This window comes from Oryctolagus cuniculus, chromosome 13, assembly GCF_051225735.1.
Source record: "Oryctolagus cuniculus isolate XC-2025 breed Fujian yellow rabbit chromosome 13, ASM5122573v1, whole genome shotgun sequence".
In the NCBI taxonomy this organism is placed as follows: domain Eukaryota; kingdom Metazoa; phylum Chordata; class Mammalia; order Lagomorpha; family Leporidae; genus Oryctolagus; species Oryctolagus cuniculus.
Window position 1 is genome coordinate 94,652,188 of NC_142879.1, and position 22,287 is coordinate 94,674,474.

Genomic DNA, 22,287 nt, shown 5'->3' on the forward strand with positions numbered 1-22,287 from the left:
TTACATCCCTTGAAGGAGATCTGTGGCCAAAAGAAGCAAAACCAAAAACATACAGCTTTCCCAAGGTCCCAGAATGTTGTTTGCCTGTTTTAAATGTCACCTAAGAACATATTCTATGAAATTCTAAAATTTTGTAAAACTCAGTAGTTCTATTTCTAAATTTACTGTATTTTGTGCTAACTCAAAACTTTTCATTTTACTGATTTTTAGACATACTTGAAAAGGACATGAATGTGTATGTAACCAATTATTTTGGAGAAATACATATCTGAGAATACTGTTTTAATGAGCTTTTTAGTAGAAACCTTGGAATTGAAGGTTCTTAGCTCTGAACTTTAAATAAAGCTATTTCACAAGTGACTGGTAAAGGTGTGTGGATTCTAATGTATTATCTCTGATTTTGTGTGCTAGATACAATGGCTACACAAGAGAGGCCTTCTTCAGCGTTGGCCTCCAAGGCATTGCAGAGAAAGACATTCAGATGGTCAGAAACCTTGTAGACAAAACAATTGATGAAGTAGTTGAGTAAGTGTGGCTTATCTTTCATGATTTGCTCTCATTCTTCATTCATGAATGCCTTATGGGGAAGGGATAGGGCTTTCTTCGTCCTTCTCTTTGTGTCATAAAACGGATTCATATCTAGTTCTTTATTATCTCTGCTACCTTGTGATTCTAAAACATTTATGTCTTTTCAACATTCAGTTCTCAAATTGTGTTCTTTAGGAAAGGATTTGAAGATGATCGAATTGAAGCTTTACTTCATAAAATTGAAATACAGATGAAGCACCAGTCTACCAGCTTTGGACTTACCCTGACCTCAGTATGTGATTTCTCACCCCACTTGGTTCTGCTTTGTCTTATTTTACTTTGTGCATTTTGCAGTTAGTGGTTCTTGACAGAACTGAAAATATAGATTGGCGTGCTTTTTTAATATTTGTTTATTTGAAAGTCAGAGTTACACACAGAGAGGAGAGGCAGAGAGAGAAAGAGAGAGGTCTTCCCTCTGCTGGTTCACTCCCCAAATGGCCACAATGGCCTGAGCTATGCTGATCTGAAGCCAGGAGCCAGGAGCTTCTTCTGAGTCTCCCATGTGGGTGCAGGGGCCCATCTTCCACTGCTTTCCCAGGCCACAGCAGAGAGCTGGATCGGAAGTGGATCTGTCGGCACTGGAACCAATGCCCATATGGGATGCCAGCACTAGAGGTGATGGCTTTTTGTGCTATGCCACAGCGTCAGCCCCTAGATTGACACTTGATAGCACTTTTTATTTGAACTTTGAGCATTAATACTGCTTGGATCAAATACAAATTTAATTTAGTTGAATTTTTTTCTCTTTTTACTAGCATAATTTGCATTTTGATATGCTTTTATGTGTAATAGATTTATTCTGACTAAATGAGTAGGGATTTATGAAAACTGGTAGTTTGTTGGTAACTAATTTTCTAGAATTCTGTGTTTTTAATTTGATTAGAATCAGATGGGGTCAAGATGAGTTTTTTTTTATTCAATCAAATAATTACTTAATTTTTATTGTAAATAATTTTCTCTGGTGTTTTTCAATCCAGAAACTAGAATATTAATAAAATATGGCTTTGAGGTTTACTGAGGTAATTTGAGTACAGTATTGGTGAGGTAATGCAGTTTAAGGTGTAGTGTATGCTGTGGTGTAATATACACTGTGTCACCCTTTCAGTATATAGCTTCTTGTTGGAATCATGACGGAGACCCCGTGGAGCTCTTGAAGATGGGAAACCAGCTGACTAAATTTAGGCAGTGCCTTAAGGAAAATCCAAAATTTCTGCAGGAAAAAGTAAAACAGTATTTTAAGGTAAGGAAGTTGGAGGATTTGTGTCTATAGCTTTGATGCCGTATTTCATAATAAATTGAACATGCAGAACATTATTTAAGTCAATTTTTGTTAATGGGTGGCATAATTTCTTACTTTCTAAATAAAAATTTCAATTCTTCCATTAACTTAAATTCCCTTTTCCAGATTCTAAAGCAAGTTGGTAGTTGGTTTTTGTATATAGATAGATATCTGTGTATGTAGTTCATATATAGTAATAAAACATTGCATATAATTCTCTGTTAATAGAAGAATAATGTAAATTATGAGAACAGTAACCCTAATATAGAGAGAATTCTGGTTATTTTTATGATTGAATTCTTTTGATGTTTGCTTATTGTTTTCCTAGATTTCTAGGCATTTGTGCTTGGATTTTATGTTTTCTGCTACATCCCTACTTATCTCTCTAAGTAGTATTACAAGTGAGCAATTAGTACATTTGTAATATTTTTAATTGTTGAAATAAATAGAAGTACCTTAAATCACTTAATATTTATTTTTACATTAGAGCAAGTTCTATTTTGTCCTTTTAATTTCCAAAGTATTGAATCAAAAATTTAGTTCCAGCATTTCAGAAGTTAATAATATAATTAATACTTGACAAAAAATTAAGTCAGAATGCTGTTATCTTCAAGTTAGACTAAAAAAAATTAAAGTACAGTTTCTTTTGACAACTAATAAAAAGAGAAGATCTTGGTTGTTGATATATTTATGGTTAATAGTAGTGACAGTGATAATAATCCTAGCAATAATAAATGCAACATCTATGAACTATGTACTTACATATCAGCTATGGTATAAGAATTACATGGCTTATGTAAAACAGACCTGCAGGTGATTTCTGATTTTTTTGAAATGAATACATAGAACTTGACAACTAGGAACACACCAGCAGAGGCCACTTCAGTGTGTTAAGCTTTAACAAAATCTTGTTTTAACTTGGAATTTTTGTTGCTGTCATTGTTGCAGAATAATCAGCACAGACTGACCTTATCAATGAAACCAGATGACAAGTATTATGAGAAACAAACACAAATGGAAGCAGAAAAATTAAAGCAAAAGGTCAAGTCTCTGTCCCTGAAAGACAAGGAACAGATCTACCAGAAAGGTCAGATGCTTAGTTTTATGTGTAGTTATTCCCTAGCCTTCGTTCACCCAGATCGAGTGAACTTTTAGAGAGCTAATAGTTGGAGGCAAATATTGTTTCAACCAACAAGTGCACACTTGATGCAGTGGTTTCACCCATGAGAAAAGACCCTGTTCTTAGAAAATTCATGCTGAGGTTCACCAGGAAAGACAAAAATGATAAAAAAGAGTTAGCTTTATGAAACTTACTCATTTTGCAAATTTTAAATGCTTTCCACTTACCAGGTGATGCAGTATGCCAGTGAAATTTGTATTATATTGCAGTATATATAATAACTGCAAACAAGCAATGTAAACAGTATAAACTGCTTTCAGAAGAAGCCAGGCTCAGTGGAGGAAAGACTGGGGCCAAGTGGAGACCAGAATGAGAAGGGCCTTGACATGTTTATCTATACAAAGACTCCTCAGCCATATAAAGAAACAAAATGATGATGAAACTTAACCTAGGTGGATCCCAGAAACACTACAGTAAGTGAAATAAGCCAGGCAGAAAAGAATACATACTGAATGAACCCACTAATATGAAGTCCTAGAAGTCATAAGGCTTAGGGAAAGAGAACAGATAAGAAGTTTCTAGATCCCAGGGATGGAGGTAGGGCTGTGTGCAGTCAAGGTGCGAGCACTTGGGTAGTGGAAATGTTCTGTCACTATATGGAGATGTTATGATTTTGAACATTTGCCAAAACTCACTGAATTATATCTTTAAGATTGTGAATTTTATTACTTGCAAATTACACATTAATAAGGCCTATTAAAATATTTTTACAGCCTATATATCCTCCCCCTCAAACAAAAAGCTAGTTAGGCTAGGATTATATGAAGAATTGCTGGGCTTGTCAGGAAGTCAGAGTTGACTTTAGGTGGAAAATAAGGCAATTCCATTGTGATCATGCTAATTTTGAGGTAATTTAGTCTAGTAAAGATAAAATCAGTGTTAACTTGGAACCTATCCATATTCTTTGTAACTGAATTCTTGCTTAGACAGACTGATATTTTAATCTGTTTTCTAAATGCTGACAAGTGCAAATCTTCCAGTTTTTGTTAAAGCCATGTGTAAGTACACATGATAATTCCATGTGCAAGCAATAGAATGTATGTTCCCTACGGTGATTTTATCTTGATGTCTTATCTAGAAGTGTTCTACATTTTTTAAATTCTAATTTTTTAAAATGAATTTATTTAATAGAGAGGTATAGTTAGAGAGAGAGAGAGAGACAGACAGAAACAGAAAAAGGTCTTCCATCCGCTGGTTCACTCCCCAAGTGCCCATGAACTGGGCCAGAGCAAAGCCAGGAGCTTCTTCCAGGTCTCCCACTTACGCGGGGGCCCAAGCACTTAGGCTATCCTCTCTGACTTCCCAAGCCATAGCAGAAAGCCGGATTGGGAAAAGAGTAGCCGGGACATGAACCAGGATCTATATGCGATGCTGGCCCCGCAGGTGGAGCCTCAGCCCACTGCACCACAACTCTGGCCCCAAAGTTTTCTGTATTTTAAGAAAACCCAGTACACTACAACTACTGCAAAAAAGTACATTATGATGCACAGATTACAAAGTATGTTTTTACTTTGCAGAGTTCCTGTAAGGTGGGACACGATGCTAGTGCATTATTTAGTGGTTATTTTAGGTCAGTAGTTCTCACATTAGGGACTTCAGTGTTAATCTCTGAAAATAATGTCCAGTCAGTGAATACTAATGAAGAAGAAGGTGAATAGGAAATTGTTTTAATTTATTGAAAAACATTAACCCTCAAATATTTTGGTGTCTACATGTGAAGAGACAGAGCCCCTACTCTTAGGGAGCTTGTGATTTTGCAGAAGAAAAGGGAAAATTTTAAATGTTTTTTCTGCTGAGTACATTCAGAGAAGGAGCAGTTGGGATTTCAGTAGTTGCAGAATGTTTGAACTGTTGGTAAGACTAGATAAGTAAAGAGGCAAGAGGAGACTTGTCAAAGGCACAGGAATAGAAATTTTTTTTTCTGAGTGGCATAAGATCAGGAAACAGCTTGATTAGGCAGGTAACCATCAGGTAAGGGAAGGTCTTGAAAATATGATAGGTTTGAGCTTAATCCTCTGGGGAGCCTGGGCTCCTGATACCAAAGCAAGTGAAGACTGTCGGTGGTGATGACTGCCCCTATGCATAGGCCTAGGGAGCTGGGAGTAAGTGGCAAGGTCCAGCTTTCACTTGAACTTGTGCCCAGCAATACCTGTGGATAGTTACGTATTATATGAGGTATTCACTGGCCTCAAAGTGCCATCTCCAGGTAGGTTGTTGGGTGGCCACGTTATCTCATGGAGCTTCGGATGGGCTCAATTGGAAGATTAGGGAAGCTCAGCAGACACCAGGAGTGTTCTTCATTATGAGTTAAAATAAGAATAACTTGGTACAGCCACCCCCTACAAACTGTGTATGTGAAAGGAGACATTTGAGTGTCTGCTTGACAGAATTTTAAATTAAGGACTCTACCCTGGCTGGCACCGCGGCTCACTAGGCTAATCCTCCACCTTGTGGCGCCGGCACACCGGGTTCTAGTCCCAGTTAGGGCGCCGGATTCTGTCCAGGTTGCCCCTCTTCCAGGCCAGCTCTCTGCTGTGGCCAGGGAGTGCAGTGGAGGATGACCCAAGTGCTTAGGCCCTGCACCCCATAAAAAGACCAGGAGAAGCACCTGGCTCCTGCCTTTGGATAGGTGTGGTGCGCCAGTCGCGGCGGCCATTGGAGGGTGAACCAACGGCAAAAGGAAGACCTTCTCTCTGTCTCTCTCTCTCTCACTATCCACTCTGCCTGTCAAAAAAAAAAAAAGGATTCTACCCAAGGATCATTCAGGTCTGTCCAAAAAATAAAATAAAATAAACTGCTGTGGGCCTTTTTTGTTTTGCTTTATAAGATTTATCTATTTATTTGAAAGGCAGAGTTACGGAGAGGCAGAGAGAGAGAAAGAAGTCTTTCATCTGCTGGTTCATTCCCCAAAATGGCTGCAACAGCCGGAGCTGGACCGATCTGAAGCCAAGAGCCAGGAGTTTCTTCCGGGTCTCCCATGCAGATGCAGGGGCCCAAGCACTTGGGCCATCTTTTGCTGCTTTTTCATGCCATAAACAGAGAGCTGGATTGGCAGTGGAGCAGCCGGGACTTGAACCAGTGCCCATATGGGATGCCAGCACTGCTGCTGCTGGCTTTACCTGCTACACAATAGCACCAGTCCGCTGTGAGCCTTTTGGATTCTTAGCTCTCTAGACCACAAGGTTCTATTGAGAATTCTCCACGAAAGGAGAGGAAATTTCACCCTCTGGTTGGGTGAATGAACCATCAGGCCTAGGAAATACAGGTTTAAGCACTGCGGTAATTTGTGAAATGTATGTGACTGTGCAAACATCTTGCAGTTAGTGGAAGTGAAATAAGAGAAAACAATTCCAAAAGTCATTAAATCCAGCAAGAAATGCTTTGAGATCTCTAAGCATAAGTTAGTTCAGTTTATCCAGTGTAAACTTTTAAGTGGCAGAGGGAAAACTGATTTTAACGCTCCTCCTTCGCAAAATTATCTTTTTAAATAATTATAGAAGGAGAGTTAGCATAAGGGCTACCTATGGAGAAGGTTTATCATTGCCTTTAAATCTAGTAAGTTCAGAAGTGACGTCCACCTTATAAACCATACCACTTGGAAGGGGGTGGTATTTGTGAATGCAAGATAGCAAACAGGAAAGAGAAATCGCTTGAGACCTTTTAACTAAAGTCCTGAATGCTGTTCCTTTCCTTTTTCTTTCTTTTTGTCTTTTTTTTAGGTTTAGAATTACGGACTCAGCAAAGTAAACCTCAAGATGCCTCCTGTCTCCCGGCATTGAAAGTTTCAGACATCGAGCCCACCATGCCTTTCACTGAGTTGGACATAGCGCTGGCAGGTCACTGTAAACAGTCATTTTCATGGGTACACAGGTTCCTTGGTTAGATTAAATTAAATACAGGAAGTAGTCAAACTCTGGTTTATTGTCACGAAACATGTAAGCATTAATTAATCTGTAGTCTTGTTCTTCATCTGTCTTGTGAGTTGCTCTTGACAGTCAGTGACAATAGACTTCACGCAGTAAGAGGCTGTTAGTTTTCTCATGAATTAATGTGATTTGGCTCTGTAACTCACTGCTCCTAGAATCACACAGTTTTTGAAGGGTAGAGACATCCTCTGAGCCCATTGCCCAAAGTAACTCATCAACTCAGCTGTCGGTGTGGGAAACAAGAATTGGGGGATAAAGAAAGGCCTCCCGAAGTATAGGTAGCCCTGGCTCATGGAAAATGGAAAGGGAGTTGAGGCTGTTTGACTCCTGTCTCGTCCTGCTTTTTCCACCTGTAGTCTCACTGTTTCTGAGTTCTCAAAGGTGCTGATCTCGCGTTGGTTTCTGGCTGACATGTCTTTGGAATACCATTACCCGGAGGCGTTGTCACTGTGCTTACAGATGGGCATGATCTGATGACAGCAGTGCGCTGTAGACAGCGCCTGAGCATGCCTGTTTTCTGTGAAGCATCTCTAACGCACCTTTGTTTCTTGAACAGTCCTTGTGCTGTTTACTACATCTGATTAGTTTGTACACATGTTGTACAAATGCTTGTGTGGATGCGTGAGCGAGTTAATTCTTCTGGAAATCATAGTTAGCTGATCTTTTAATCCCCTGTAGTTTACACTTTCTGGTGAATACCATCAAGTGTTTATTCAAAGAATCCATGAAGACAAATCAGTCACAAGTAAGTGCTCTAGTCCCTCTCATGGTTTAGGTCACTGCGCTAGGGATGTACAAAAGAGCACTCACAGGTCCTTCCCTTTGGGAGACTTGGAGAGGCCTTAGGCATTACAGAATACCATGCTGAGGACTTTGTGGGGCCCATCAGAGAGCCCTCTGTGCACAAGGCAGCCAGTGTTGGACTTCAGGAAGGGTAGAACTCACTGATGAAGATGAGTGGCGTTTAGGGTGGGTGAAATAGTGAGATCTGACGTTGGGATGACCGAGGTAGAGTTCATTGTGAGTAAAGGGAGGGTTTGAGTAAGGTAGGTAGGGTGGGTAGAAGTGGTTCAAAACCAGCTGGAATGCTGGCATAGTTATGTCTAAAACCAAAATAATATGAATATTCTTCCATTCTCATCCTTCGAAAAGCAGAGATTACTTCAGGATTGAAGATTGCTTCAGTCTTTTTTTTTTAAATAATGAAAGAAAAATAGGAAAATTTATATAAACTGTGTATAACAGTGGATAGTAGTTTTTGGCTAATGTAAGTTTTAAACCTCCATCCTTAAAAAGAAATAGCATTAACCTTTAAAATTAAAAAGGATTAAAATGTTACTGATAAAATGACTTTTGTTTCTGTAGCTGGAGAAATCCCTGTGCAGTACTGTGCCCAGCCCACCAACGGCATGGTGTACTTCCGAGCCTTTTCTAGTTTAAACACACTTCCTGAGGAGCTGAAGCCATATGTGCCACTCTTTTGCAATGTCCTTACCAAGTAAGTGTCTCATGTTGGGAACAATACACGTTTATAAAACAGCACATGTTTAAATACTTTATATATTTCTATCATATATATTTACATATAATTATATATGCATATATACATGAGTATAAAAATGTAGTATGTCTTGGTTTAGGATTTGTTTTCTTACGAAAATTAGATTTTGTTACTATGATGTATTGCATTGTAATATTTGTGAACCTAGAGTGTAAGATAATATTTATAGATGCCCCTGTCTCATTGGTATTTAAATATTTGCATTTTGAAAAAGAATCCCTGTGTCATCAGGGAATGTAAGCAGTAGATGTAGAACGGAAGCCTGGGGTTGTCTTGAGAACATGCTGTGTGGCCTCCTGCCTTGGTTTGCTTCTCCACTGAGCTAACTTTGCAGTTGCTCTGCTCCATAAATCAGAGTCTGAAAACAGATTTGGAAACAGGTGCAAGGCAGCACACATAGTTCTGGGTCCCTTTCCTCTGCTATGGGTCAGCAGCTGAGGGCGGCAGAACAAGCACTCAGTAGAGCTGTGGACCTCCTTTCCTATTCCAGAAAAATAGAGGGAAAAGAAACCACTGCAGGAGCTGGTGCTGTGGCGTAGTAGATTAAGCCTCTGCCTGTGGCCCCGGCATCCCATATGGACGATGGTTCGTGTCCCAGCTGTTCCTCCAATCCAGCTCTCTGCTAATGGCCTGGGAAAGCAGTGGAAGATGACCCAAATACTTGGGCCCCTGCACCCATATAGGGGACTGGGAAGAAGCTCTTGGCTCCTGGCTTCCGATTGACTGAGCTCCGGCTGTTGTGGCCATTTGGAGAGAACAAGCGGATGGGAGGACCTCTCTGTCTCTCCCTCTCTCTGCCTGTAACTGTGCCTCTCAAATAAATAAATCTTTTTTTTTTTTTTTTTTTTTTTTTTTTTTTGACAGGCAGAGTGGACAGTGAGAGAGAGAGACAGAGAGAAAGGTCTTCCTTTGCCGTTGGTTCACTCTCCAATGACCACCGCGGCCGGCGCGCTGCGGCCGGCGCACCACGCTGATCCGATGGCAGGAGCCAGGAGCCAGGTGCTTTTCCTGGTCTCCCATGGGGTGCAGGGCCCAAGCACTTGGGCCATCCTCCACTGCACTCCCTGGCCACAGCAGAGAGCTGGCCTGGAAGAGGGGCAACCGGGACAGAATCCGGCGCCCTGACCGGGACTAGAACCTGGTGTGCCGGCGCCGCAAGGCGGAGGATTAGCCTAGTGAGCCGCGGCGCCGGCCCAAATAAATAAATCTTAAAAAAAAAAAGGAGGAAACCATTGCAGCACTCTGGGAGGGACCTGCCACCCAGTCTAATGTGCAGTTGCACTGTTCACTTTGTGGAGATAAAGATGTTGCAGAAAGCTGCCTGGCTGTGGAACCTTCTGCACCCTGGCTGAAGAGAGATCTTTGACCTGTTGAAAGTTCCCTGCAATTTTTTTTTTTCTCTTAATATGGCTCCTACCACTTAATAGCGGTTGTAAAAAATACCTCACAGGGTGCTGGAGTTGTGATGCAGTGGGTAAAGCTACAGCTTGAAATGTCCTCATTCCATATTGGAGTGCTGGTTTGAATTCTAGCTGCTTCTGCTTCTGATCCAGCTCCCTGCTAATGGGCCAGGGAAAACAGCAGCAGATGGCCCAAGTGCTTGGGCACCTACCACCCACGTGAGAGACTCAGATGGAGTTCTGGGCTCCTGGCTTCGTACTGGCCCAGCCCCAGCAGATGGAAGACCTCTCTGTATCCCCATCTCTCTGTTGCTCTGCCTTTCATATAAGTGAATGAATAAATGAATAAATAAATAAATAAATAAATTGAAAAAAAAAGATAATACCCCACATTGTGACCCTGAGATAAATTATTTCTTGATTTAGGAGTTATCAGTAAGAATGTTTTCCCAAAGCATCAGTGCTGAGGGGACATCGCCTACTTTACTTACAAACTAAAAAAGGCTTACTTCTCAGATTTTCCCCCTAAAGTCTATCAGATATTTGAACATAGAGCGCATAGATAAGAATGTTTTGGAAGAAGAAAAAAATAAGGAACACTCATGTAACATATACAAGCTTATGACTGGCAAAGCACTTTTATAATTTTATTGTTAGTACTAGACACTGGCTGCCTAAGAACATAGTAGCCTGCATACTGGATGTGAATTCCGCAAATGAGAGAAACTCATTTCCACTCTGGTTTCCACTTTGGGACAGGGCACGTGAACAGTACGTAGAGGGATAAAGCCAGCATGCATGTGTGCTTTGTAATTTTTGAAGTGTATTTAATGAATTAATTTAAGCAAGTTATAATTCCAGATGTGTAATTTTTCAAATGAGAGAGTCGAGGTTGCCGTGGTAATTCAGGAAATCCTTGTTTGCTGTACAGGCTGGGCTGTGGCATTCTCGACTACAGAGAACAAGCTCAGCAGATAGAACTGAAGACAGGAGGCATGACTGTTTCTCCCCGTGTGCTCCCTGATGAGTCACATCTGGACACCTATGAGCAGGTAGCCTTTATTTTATAGGTCATAGCTATGGTTGAAGTGTATCCAGTGTGTGGTGTTTTTTTCAGCTTTTAAATTGCACCATAAGTAATATCTTCTTTTTTTTTTCTTTCATAATGTAGGGTGTCCTTTTTTCATCTCTCTGCCTAGACCGAAACCTACCAGACATGATGCATCTGTGGAGTGAAATATTTAACAAGTTAGTTTATTTGCAAAAGATGTTGACTCTTGGACTGCATCAGAGATCTAAGGCTAATATGTTCGAGAAGCAGCAGATTTTACCAGTTGGCTGGTTGAGTTTCTAGGCTGATTGTACTTGTAATTCCTGTGGGCTTACACTGGAGGATATTGAAGTGGTCTGAGAACTGTAGATTTACCTGATATTGAAGGGGAGGGACCCATGATATTGGATGGGTCTCTAGGAGTTTATGGTTTTCTTTTTACCCCCGTAGCCCATGCTTTGAAGAAGAAGAACATTTCAAAGTCTTAGTTAAAATGACTGCTCAAGAGCTCTCAAATGGAATTCCAGACTCCGGGCATCTCTATGCATCCATCAGAGCCAGCAGGACCCTCACGCCCGCAGGGGACTTGCAGGAGACCTTCGGAGGGATGGATCAGGTGGGGAGTGGCAAAGGGATGTTTGTTATTCTGGCTTAGAGAGATTTTCCACTTGCGCTTCTCTGGTCATAAATTATGTATGCCTCAGAAGAGCCAGCTGTCTAACAGGCCTAAATTTCCTGGGGAATATTTTTTTTTAGCTCACTTGCGTCTTCATACCACCTTTACCCCCAGTACCACCCCTTCCTGGGACACACACACAGTGGCAATGACACACGCACAGGTGCCAAATGGGGCAGTCTGGTGTTTAGGCTGATGAGGTCTGTCTGTGGTCTGTACGTGTCTCTGTGTTTGGTTCAGGTGAGGCTGATGAAGAGAATTGCAGAAATGACAGACATCAAACCAGTCCTGAGAAAGCTCCCACGTATCAAAAAACATCTGTTAAACTGTGATAACATGAGGTAGGTTCACGATTTAATTCTAAGCAAAGATCTTATGATTAATTCCATTTCATTAAATACTTTTAGGTATTTTTCATTCAGAGTTAAAATGATAGAAATTTGTCTTCAAGACAAAAGCAGTATTTGTTATAAGTACAGATTATAGAATCAATTCTAGACTTTAGGTATTTTAATAGACTAAAGAATCATTTCCTTTGGGAGAGAAAATTAACCTTTCAAGTTTAATAAAACTTTGGAAAGAAAGCAAGCTACTTTAATCTTAGAATCACAAAGTAGAGTTAGGGCATATTTTAAAGTTACATTACTTCCAAAAGCAAATATTACATAAGCAAGAGATCAGTGAGACCTAGGCAAGGTTAGCTTGCTTCAAGACCAGAGTTTCTAGTAAAACTGAGAGTTCAAGGAAAACATCTAGCAGTTCAGTCATAGACACACAGTTGACTTTATGCTATCAAGTTTGTGAGCATGAATGAAATGTAAAAGTCATTAATACTTGGGCTACGCTGTGGCATAGCAGGTAAAGCGAGTGCAGGTTTGAGTCCCAGCTGCTCCACTGTCGACCCAGCTGTCTGCTATAGCCTGGGAAAGCAGTAGAAGATGGCCCAAGTTCTTGGGCCCCTGCACCCACGTGGCTCCTGGCTCCGGGCTCCAAATCAGCACAACACTGGCCTTTGCGGCCAACTAGAGAGTGAACCAGCAGATGGAAGACCTCTCTCTTTCTCTCTACCTCTCCTCTCTCTGTGTAACTCTGACTTTCAAATAAATAAATCTTTTTTTTTAAAGAGATATAACTAAGCAAACATTTGGACAGAGAAAAAACACGTTTAAGAAAGTCGTTAATACTTTATTTTCATCTTATCAGTGATACTGATTTGGGATTTGCTGACACATAATAGGAAAATGTTGCTTAGGTCACTGGCCATTGTGCATAACAGATTCTGGAAGGCAGCCTTTAGCCCAGCAGTAAAGATACCCACAGCCCATGTGGAAGCATGCTCTGCTCCCAGCTGCAGCTTCCTAACACTGCAGATCCCTGGAGACCGTGCTTAGGGTCCAAGTAGTTGGGTCCCTGCCACCTCTGTCGGAGACCTGGTTTGGGTCTAGGTCCTGGCTTCATCCTACTCCAGTCCTATTTGTGGACATTTAGGGAGTGAATTGGTAGATGAGAACTGTCTTTCTCTGTTTCTCTGCCTGCCAAATAAATTTTAAAAATAATAAAAACATTTGAAAACAATTGTGGTACCTCTCCTCGGTCAGTTCTTGAGAATCGCTGGTAGATTCTGCAGAATAGTCTGTGGGTGGCAGCAAGGGAAGCCAGGCCTGCCCGACACCAGAGCCTGAGCACTGACCACCAGGCTCTGCTTCTACTTCAACCCAGAGTAATCCTGGGCAGCTTGACCACTTGGGTCTCTGCTTCCTTCTTCATAAAGCCCTGCTTGGCATATGCATTATGAGGAATAAACGAAATAATACCTACAAAATATTTGTTGAAGTACTTGGAATATAGTTAGTATTAATTTAATGGTACCTTCCATTCATTTCAACTAAAGAAAATTTAGGACTTAGGCCCAAAAGAGGGGGAATATATACTCAATACAACTGTAGAACTCAAGGTAAATTTATATGGTAGTATTAGCTGTGACTGTTAGAATTTGGAAATAAATAGTTTTTTGAGTATGGTAATTTTTCAGTCAGTAAGATGACAAAAATGATTTTGTATTGTAGCATCCAGTTCACATTATCAAACAGTTGATATCTCTTTGGACAGTAATTTTAAAAGTTCCAGTAATGTAAGTTTGAAAATATAATGTTGGCAAATCACAGTTTTCCTTTTATTTTCTTTGTGCTTTAGAACAGAGAATTTAGTCAGAAATGCCATCTGTTTATATTTTTTTAAAGATATATTTATTTATTAATTGAAAGTTGGAATTACAGAGAGGGAGAAGTAGAGAGAGAGAGATTTTCCATCTGCTGGTTCACGCCCCAGATAGTCTCAACAGAAACGGCTGGGCCAGGTCAAAGCCAGGAGCTTCATCCATGTGGGTTCAAGGGACTGAGCACATGGGACATGCTCCATTGTTTTCTCAGGTGCACCAGCAGGGAGCTGGATTGGAATTGGAGCATCCAGGACTCAAACTGGCACCCATGTGGGATGTGGCACTGCAGGCGGCAGCTTTACCTGCTGTCTTTATATCTTGATGGCTATTTGCGAGCTGTAACACATGGTGGACAGATAGGAGTTTTTGATCATTTGAAAGCAGTGTCAAGCAGTAACATGGCTGTCTTATTCAGTATTTGGCTATTGTTTGTAATATTTCTAAATATAAATGTTATATCAAAGCACAGTTGTATAGTTGCTTTTTTACTTTTTGTTATTTAGAGAAAATGTGATAAATTAGTAGAACTTTGAATTTTATAACCATGGTTTCACAGACAGATGATTTTTTAAACAGGTGTTCTGTGAATGCTACTCCACAGCAGATGCCTCATGCAGAAAAAGAAGTAGAAAAGTTCCTTAGAAATGTTGGTCGGAGTAAGAAGGAACAGAAACCCGTGCGCCCGCATGTGATCGAGGTAACACACCAGTTTCATTTCTGGTAATGTTGGAGCCCTTAGCAGGTAACAGGTGTAGCACTTGTTTTTCACCTGTATTAACTCATTTGATTCTCAACCATACAATGTGTATATGTGAATATCCCCCATTGTGCAGTAATTCATTTGCCCAGGGTTGATACAGTTAAGAAGGGAATTCAAACCCTGGAGTGTGGCCTTCAATCTTGGGCTTATTTATTGTTACTCCTGGAGATGAATAGTCTCCTATTAGGAAAAAGACAGAGTTTGCTTTGCTTGTAATGATATAAGATACTAAAATCGTTTTCATTGTGACTCGTTAATTTCACAGATTTTTCTCTAGAACAATTATATCAGTTAATATTCTGAATCAACTTCATTGGTTTATGCAATTGGTTTTAGTCTCTGAGTTTTGGATTTTTCTTATTTCTCTTGGAAACATTTTTATTTTCAGAAACCTGCACATAATGGCTGTGGTGGGAATACACACGTTAACGGCTCCCAGATCGTAAGAAAGCTGATCACAGTAAGTTAGCATATCCACCTGGCTTCATAGTGAACCGTGCTGATCCCGTCATCATTGTGTGTCCACTCTCCAGTTATGAACCTTTCTCTGTCCAAGCCCCTGGCAGAGTTGGGCCTTGTCCTTAGAATTTCAAGTTAGTCATATCTTGTCACTGCCATCTCCAGTCTTTGCTCTTGGAGACATTGCCGAGTGAGTGCCCTGCTCCTGGGTACGTCTTCTTAGGATCAGAAGATAGTTACTGCCCCGAGTGCCGTCCTCCCCTTGTTTACTTTTATTTTCATGTAGTCTACAGTGCTTGAATTGTGTCAGTTCACCTTCACCCCTTTCTGCTTTCTTAGCTTTGGTATTGATGACATTTGGTTTGGTTCATCATGGAGTATGGCAACTTAACAAGTTCCTAGGGAATCCACTACTATTCATAAATGATGAAAATTGAAATATTTTAAATGGATAGTAACTAATTTTAAAGCATCCTATCAAGATGGGAACATTCTATATTAACACAAGTAGTTGTTTGGAAGGACTTAATTGCAGGGCCTTGCTGTCAAGCAGGAGTGGCCGGCTAGTGACAGTCACATTCAGTTAGTTCCTCTGTGTGTATAGCCTGGTCTGACCTGTGCGCCTCTCATCCCACAGGACCCCACTTTCAAACCTTGCCAGATGAAGACCCATTTCCTGCTGCCTTTCCCAGTGAATTACGTTGGCGAATGTGTTAGAACTGTCCCCTATACCAACCCAGATCATGCCAGGTAGGGGCAGGGCTGGTAGATGGGCCTCTCCTTTGTGTACCTTAATAAAAACCCTTGTCATCCATGTTAAAAAATAGGAGAGCATGCATTTGCATCCCAGGAAGTTTTTGCACCAACTTTGAATGCGGAACTCTGGCCCTTTTATTTATTTATTTATTTTTTTTTTTTTAAACTCTCCCTCAAGCAGCCCATTAAAGGAAACAGATACTTAGGAACCTAAATACCAACTCCTTTCAAAATGCTCAATGTACCCACCTCCACAGCAGATTGCACTCATGGTTGCATTTGAACCCTCCTCTGTTAACCCCACAGAGTAACAGCAAAGGCATTAAAAAAGCATGAAACCACAAAGGAAAAGAAGGGTACAGAGATGGCAGGTGACATGTGAGAGTTGTAGGAAAGTTTTGCAAAGTGGAAAGTGAATGGGCATGGAGTCCTTGAACTAGAGAAACTGCTAGGGAGGGGAAGGCCACCCAGAAAGCCAAGTTGTAGTTGTCTTGCAGAGCTCTAGAGATGACAGGAAGAGAGACGAGCACGTCTCTGAAAGCAGGGCGTCTGGTGGGCCTGGGAAGAGGGGAGCCATTGCAAAGCTCTGAGCAGACACGCTTCCCAGCTTCTGCACCCTGAAGCTTAGACAAGCCCAGGGTTGAGCAGCAGCGGCCAGAGCTGAGAGCCAACGTTAGACGTAGTGCTGAAAAGGGGCCCACGTGGAAGTTTGCAGCCTGGACAGCAGCCCTCAGTCTCCTTCCTCTGACTTGGGGCTGTTGTGTTTGTGTGTCCATTGTTCCCTGGGGGATCCGGCCAGACCAAGAGAAGAGTCCCACAGATGCAGGCCTTTGAGGTTCCCCTAATTACTAATTCGTCATGTAGGACACAGGTATTTGCAGACCTGCAGTGTCCCAAAAATCATGTCTCCTGACCGCTGCCTCAGTTTACTCCATGTGAGGAAGTAAAGCAAAGGAGAAACACACGGGCCTCCAGAAACGGGAGTCTGGCTCAGTAAGGAGGAAGGCAGGCTAAAGCTTGGTGTGGCCAGGCCTGGTTGGAGGAGACGTGTCGCACCGAGGCCAGATTAGAGGAGGGTCAGAGTGCGCTGGGAGGTAGTGAGGGGACACTCGTTCCGTGCTCACACTGCAGCTGAGTGGATGGCACAGTGAAGCTACTGGTGGGCCCAACAGAGAGAGTGCCTCCAGGTAGAAAATTCCATTAAAATGCACTCAGTTATTTCACCCCGTTTTTTCTCTATATATTTGTAGAAAATAAACATAATTCTGTATACTACACCATGAAGAATAGTATATTTCTGCTATTGAATAGGAAAATGAGCATTTAAAATACTAAAATGTTAAAAAGAGGTTACCCCTGCGTATGAGACGATAGATCATTTTTTCTTACTTTTGTTTATTGAATGAGAGTACTTTGAAAAGTTTATGGAAAATGGACTGAAAGATGTTTATTTTGGCGCCAAAAAAAATGAAAGCCTTGTGATTTTTTTCATCACATATATTTTCCATGAACCATCTGAAGTCCTCTTATATTAGAGGTTTTCCAACAGGGAACATATCTCTTTTCCTTTATATAAAAATGATAGAAATGTCTCAATAAAAAAATACCTAGATGGATAAAAATGTCAGCCCCTGTTGGCAAATGTGGGCCTGGCTCCTCCATCTCCTGCAGTAGGAAAATGTTTTCTGGAACCTCCTTGTCTCCCAGATTGACAGCTATTACCATTCGCATAGCAGTCGGCAGGAAAATAGACTTCATTAATAAGAGACTAGCTTTCCTAGTGTGTACACGTTTTCTTAGGGTGGAATGCCTGTAAAAATCTATCCCAGTTTCCTTTTCCCTCTACATTCTGATGTGGGAGGCATGTTAAATGAATGATAACTCATAATTTCCCTTCACAATAAAAATAACCTCTTTCTATTTTGTCAGACTTAAAAATGTCACATATATGTCGTAACAAGTTACGCAATATGAAAGTGTTTTGCAGAAAATTTTATATTCCCTCTGTCACCACCCCCCATTCAAATCATGTAATACAAGTGAGCTGTTAAATGTTATTCCTCATAATTTTGTCTCGGCTTTTGTCTACTAACAAAGGGGGTGGAATCATAAGGTTACAGTCTTCCTTTAGTATTGATGGTTTGGTTCCAGCAACCCACGTGATGCTCAAGTCCTTTATGTAGTGTGACATCATATTTGTATAGAACCTACACATCCTCCTGTATCCTTTAAATCTAAATCATTTTTAGATTACTTATAATGTATAATGTAAAAGATTAATAGCTATATTGGTAATGTTAATTGTTAAAATGTTAATGGTTATAGTGTTTTGTTTAGGGAATAACAATGAAAAAAAGGCTGCATGTTCAGTAAAATTGCAATTGCTTTGTCCAAGTGTGTTTGGTCTGCAGTTAGAGATGCTGTGCAGACTCAGAGAGCTGAGCATATATGACTTTGCAATTAGATTTTATTTTCATTTTTACCTAAGATTTATACGTTATTTTTTTTTCTAAGTCACCAGTGACTTTTTCCCCCTCTAATGATTTATTTATTTATTTGAAAGGCGTAATTACAGTGAGGGAGAAGCAGTGGCAGAGAGAGAGAAGTCTTCCATCCTCTGGTTCACTCCCCAAAGGGCCATAACAGCCAGGTCTGGGGCAAACCAAAACCAAGAGCCAGGTGCTCCACTGGGGTTTCTGGCATGAGTGCAGGGCCCCAAGCACTTGGGTCATCCTCTACTGCTTTTCCATGCACATGGCTGGATCAAAAGTGGAGCAGCATGGACTCAAACTGGCACCTTAATCTGCTACACCACAGCAGTGGCCCCTGTGTAATACTTTTCTATCAGCCATTTTACTCTCCCTTTTTTTTTTTTCCCAACGTTTATTCATTTTAAAGGCAGAGGGACAATCTTCCTTCTACTGGTTCCACTTCCCAGATGGCCAAAACAGCCAGGGCTGGGACAGGCTGGAGCCGGGAGACAGGAGCCATGTCTCCGACATAGGTTTCAGGGGTCCAGACTTTTGGGCTATCATCTGCTTCCTTTTCAAGTGGATTAGCAGGAAGTTGGATTGGAAATGGAGCAGCTGGGACTCAAATTGGCACTGTGATATGGGATGTAGGCATTGGAAACAGTGGCTTAATCTATTATGTCACAACAGATGTCCAGCCATATTTTTTAACCTGCATTTTTTAATCATTAATTTCAGTCTTAAGATCCTTGCACGTTTGATGACTGCTAAATTCCTGCATACAGAAATTCGAGAAAAAGGGGGTGCTTATGGTGGAGGTGCCAAACTTAGCCACAATGGAATTTTTACTCTTTACTCCTACAGGTGAGTCCTTGCTTTTCACTGTTTCACACGTGAGGATGGGTACACGTGTATCAGTTCACTTAAGAGACATCAGTTTTGTTATTTATCAGTGTCATTATCTTAGTTATAAGAAGAAAAGCTTTTCCTACTGTTTTTTCCTCCTGCAACTTGGGCACCTAGCTACACTGAGCAGTATGCTTTCTGTTGTGAAGGTTAGGAACAATAGTACACCAGGAAACACTTTGCCTTAAATAAATCCTAGTGATGGCCACCATAATTTGGTGGCGTACAATCTAAGAGCTCTCTGACCTTTCAGTTGTAGAGACCTCATCTAGCTACTGTTCCGTTAGGTTTTCATAGATACAAGCTATTATCCTTTCATTGAGAGTAGTAGTTAGCTTTCTGTGGCCCAGCTGCTGAAGGTCCTGAAGACCTGCATTGCTAACACTCTACGAAAGAGCGAGTTGTTGCCACACTGATGCGCTTCACCCTTGCTCCAACTGCTTCAATTTCTGTGACCCTCACTGGCTGGGTCTATGCTGGGGACTGTACTTTTTTAAGGGTGGGAAACAGACCACACATCCCCCACCCCCAACTCTCCACAGTATCGCATTGTTGGTACCACGTCAGTGTTAAAAAAAAGGGGGGGGGGGCTGGGAGCACTTCCCATTAGACAAAGGGAAGTGTCTCAGAAGTTGGCCAACCATGGCTAATAATTGACTATTCCAGGTGTATCTTGTTGAAATGAGGGTTTTTGTTAGATGCTTCTTGACCTTTCCATGAATGGTCTGTAAATTTATTATAACTTTCTTCCATCCATGTGGTGTCATCTCCTGGTGAAATCATGGATCAGTATATGGAGGTGATCTGTGATGCAGCTGGCAGATAAACCATGCCCCTGTAGGAGCATGTGCGGCCACAGGTGTATGTGTTGTGTCAGCGGGTTACTTGGACTTTGAAGTGTTAAAGCATAGCCATTATCCTACAGAGAGTGTTGAACGATTGTTTTAGCAATCTAGAAAGCTTTAAGATTATTCCTTAAGTAAGCCTGAATATTGAACTCGTTGTGTTTCCTAGGGATCCCAATTCGATAGAAACACTGCAGTCTTTTGGAAAGGCTGTTGACTGGGCTAAAGCTGGAAAGTTCACACAGCAGGACATTGATGAAGCAAAACTCTCGGTCTTCTCCACTGTCGATGCCCCTGTTGCTCCTTCAGACAAAGGTAATTTGACTGAATACTGAGGGCCTTCATAAATGGTGGTACCATGGAGAACTTCACATACCAGTTTCCAAGTTCCTTGTTGCTTTGCCTGTGTGGACCACAAGCAACAACTGTTTTATTTTCTGTTGTTCCCCTCTCTCCATCCTTCTCCTTTGTGATATCAATTTCCTGTTTGACAACCTAAACACTGGAAGTTGAAAACATGCTTCTTGCCATTCAGTCAAAAACATTCTGATAGTTGGCATTTCTGAAGAGCTGAGTCAGCGTTTCAGACCTTGAATAATCTAAGCCCCAATGAGGCCAGATGACCTGCAGAAATACAGCATGTTCATCACGGCTGAACAAGAACTTTGACAAGGCACAGGGATGGCCACGTCGCTATGCAAAGTCATGTCTGTTGATAGTATCATCAGCCTTATGTGACCTTTCCTGATCTTCACGCTCCAAAAGTGGGAGTCCACGGAAGTCAGCATGGCTCTGTGGGAGTGGAAGTCTAGGCTCAATCTCTAGACCACGGACACTGTGCCCTTTGGTTCATCAAACGGCCGTGTGGTCACGTCAGAATCCCACCAACACCGAGCCCACTGTCGGGGCTCTCCCTCTGGCCAGCTGCTCCATTTGTTCTGTGGTTTGCCTTTCAGGAATGGACCACTTCCTGTATGGCCTCTCGGATGAGGTGAAGCAGGCACACAGGGAACAGCTCTTTGCTGTCAGCCACGACAAACTTACCGCTGTGAGCAATAAGTGAGTAGACATGGTTGGCCATTGTGTTCCCTGAGGAATTCAGAAATATGTAGACCTCCTGTGGATTTTCCCATCCATCTTTCTTTTAGGTACCTTGGCATTGGGAGAAGCACACATGGATTGGCCATCTTGGGACCAGAAAATGCAAAAATCGCTAAGGACCCGTCATGGATAATAAGATAACTGGACATACGAACTGTACTCAGGAACTCAGTTGAACCTATATATGTTTAGGCTCTGACCTAAATTTAATTTCAAAGGTCAAAAATGTTACTGCATTTTCCCTGACTCTTATTTATAGAATTCTTAAAATATTACCAAAGGTATTGACTGGCAAGTCAGACAAAAACTCTTCTGTCTTAAAGAAGGAAATATAATGAACTTAAAGGAATTGGTTGAAATAATCATGTACCAAATGCCAAATATGCATAAATTAGAATTTTTAAGTGTTCTAATGATATAAATGCTTATTTTATCTTATTAATCCTAGAATAGTTATTTCAAAAATATAAAAATAAAAGGCAACTGAGACCTACCATGTGCTTTGTTTATGTTTTGTTTTTTTAAGTATTTGAAAGACATACAGAAGAGAGGTCTTCCATCCACTGGTTCTTTCCTTCCATGTAGGCCAGGCAAAATCAGGAGCCAGGAGCTTCTTCCAGTTCTTCCACGTGGGTGGTAGGGACCAAAGTTCTTGAGCCATCCACTACTGTCTCCCGGGGTGCCCATTAGCAGGAAACTGGATTGGAAGTGGAGGGTGGAGGCTGGACTCTCTCCTAGTACTGCAGTGGGGATGCAGATGTCCCAAGTAGCAGCTTAATCTGTTGCAGTGCAATGTCTACCCCTTAGTCAGTAGGCATTTTGCCGAAGTAGTGAAACTGGGGCTATGTGGTGTAGTGTAGTGCTGGATAGCTATTCCCATATCAGAGAACCAGGCTTCAAATCCCAGATCATTTCCTGTCTGGCTTCCTGCTGATATACATCATGGGAGACAGAAGGTAATGGCTCAAGTACTTGGGGACCTACCACCCAAGTGGGTGACCTGGTTGGATTTTCACCTGGTTTGGGCCTGGCCCAGCCCTGACTATTACAGGCATTTGGGGAGTGAACATGCAGATGGAAGATCTCTCTTATCATTCTGCCTTTCAAACA

General features: G+C 41.4%; 1 protein-coding gene across 1 annotated transcript in view; it reads left to right on the top strand.

The window, feature by feature from the left end:
* PITRM1 (pitrilysin metallopeptidase 1) overlaps window positions 1-21,671 on the top strand; it is a 35,945-nt gene extending 14,274 nt beyond the window's left edge. Inside the window, exons 11-27 of the mRNA XM_002720817.6 lie at window positions 412-525; window positions 724-820; window positions 1,694-1,828; window positions 2,816-2,954; window positions 6,767-6,883; window positions 8,339-8,471; window positions 10,866-10,986; window positions 11,106-11,182; window positions 11,436-11,601; window positions 11,902-12,002; window positions 14,456-14,576; window positions 15,028-15,099; window positions 15,736-15,848; window positions 19,064-19,189; window positions 20,246-20,391; window positions 21,033-21,135; window positions 21,225-21,671. Coding sequence (XP_002720863.4) covers window positions 412-525; window positions 724-820; window positions 1,694-1,828; window positions 2,816-2,954; window positions 6,767-6,883; window positions 8,339-8,471; window positions 10,866-10,986; window positions 11,106-11,182; window positions 11,436-11,601; window positions 11,902-12,002; window positions 14,456-14,576; window positions 15,028-15,099; window positions 15,736-15,848; window positions 19,064-19,189; window positions 20,246-20,391; window positions 21,033-21,135; window positions 21,225-21,318 — 1,975 coding nt within the window. The 3' untranslated portion in view covers window positions 21,319-21,671. The remainder of the gene's footprint in view (window positions 1-411; window positions 526-723; window positions 821-1,693; window positions 1,829-2,815; window positions 2,955-6,766; window positions 6,884-8,338; window positions 8,472-10,865; window positions 10,987-11,105; window positions 11,183-11,435; window positions 11,602-11,901; window positions 12,003-14,455; window positions 14,577-15,027; window positions 15,100-15,735; window positions 15,849-19,063; window positions 19,190-20,245; window positions 20,392-21,032; window positions 21,136-21,224) is intronic.
* Window positions 21,672-22,287: the final 616 nt, after the last annotated feature.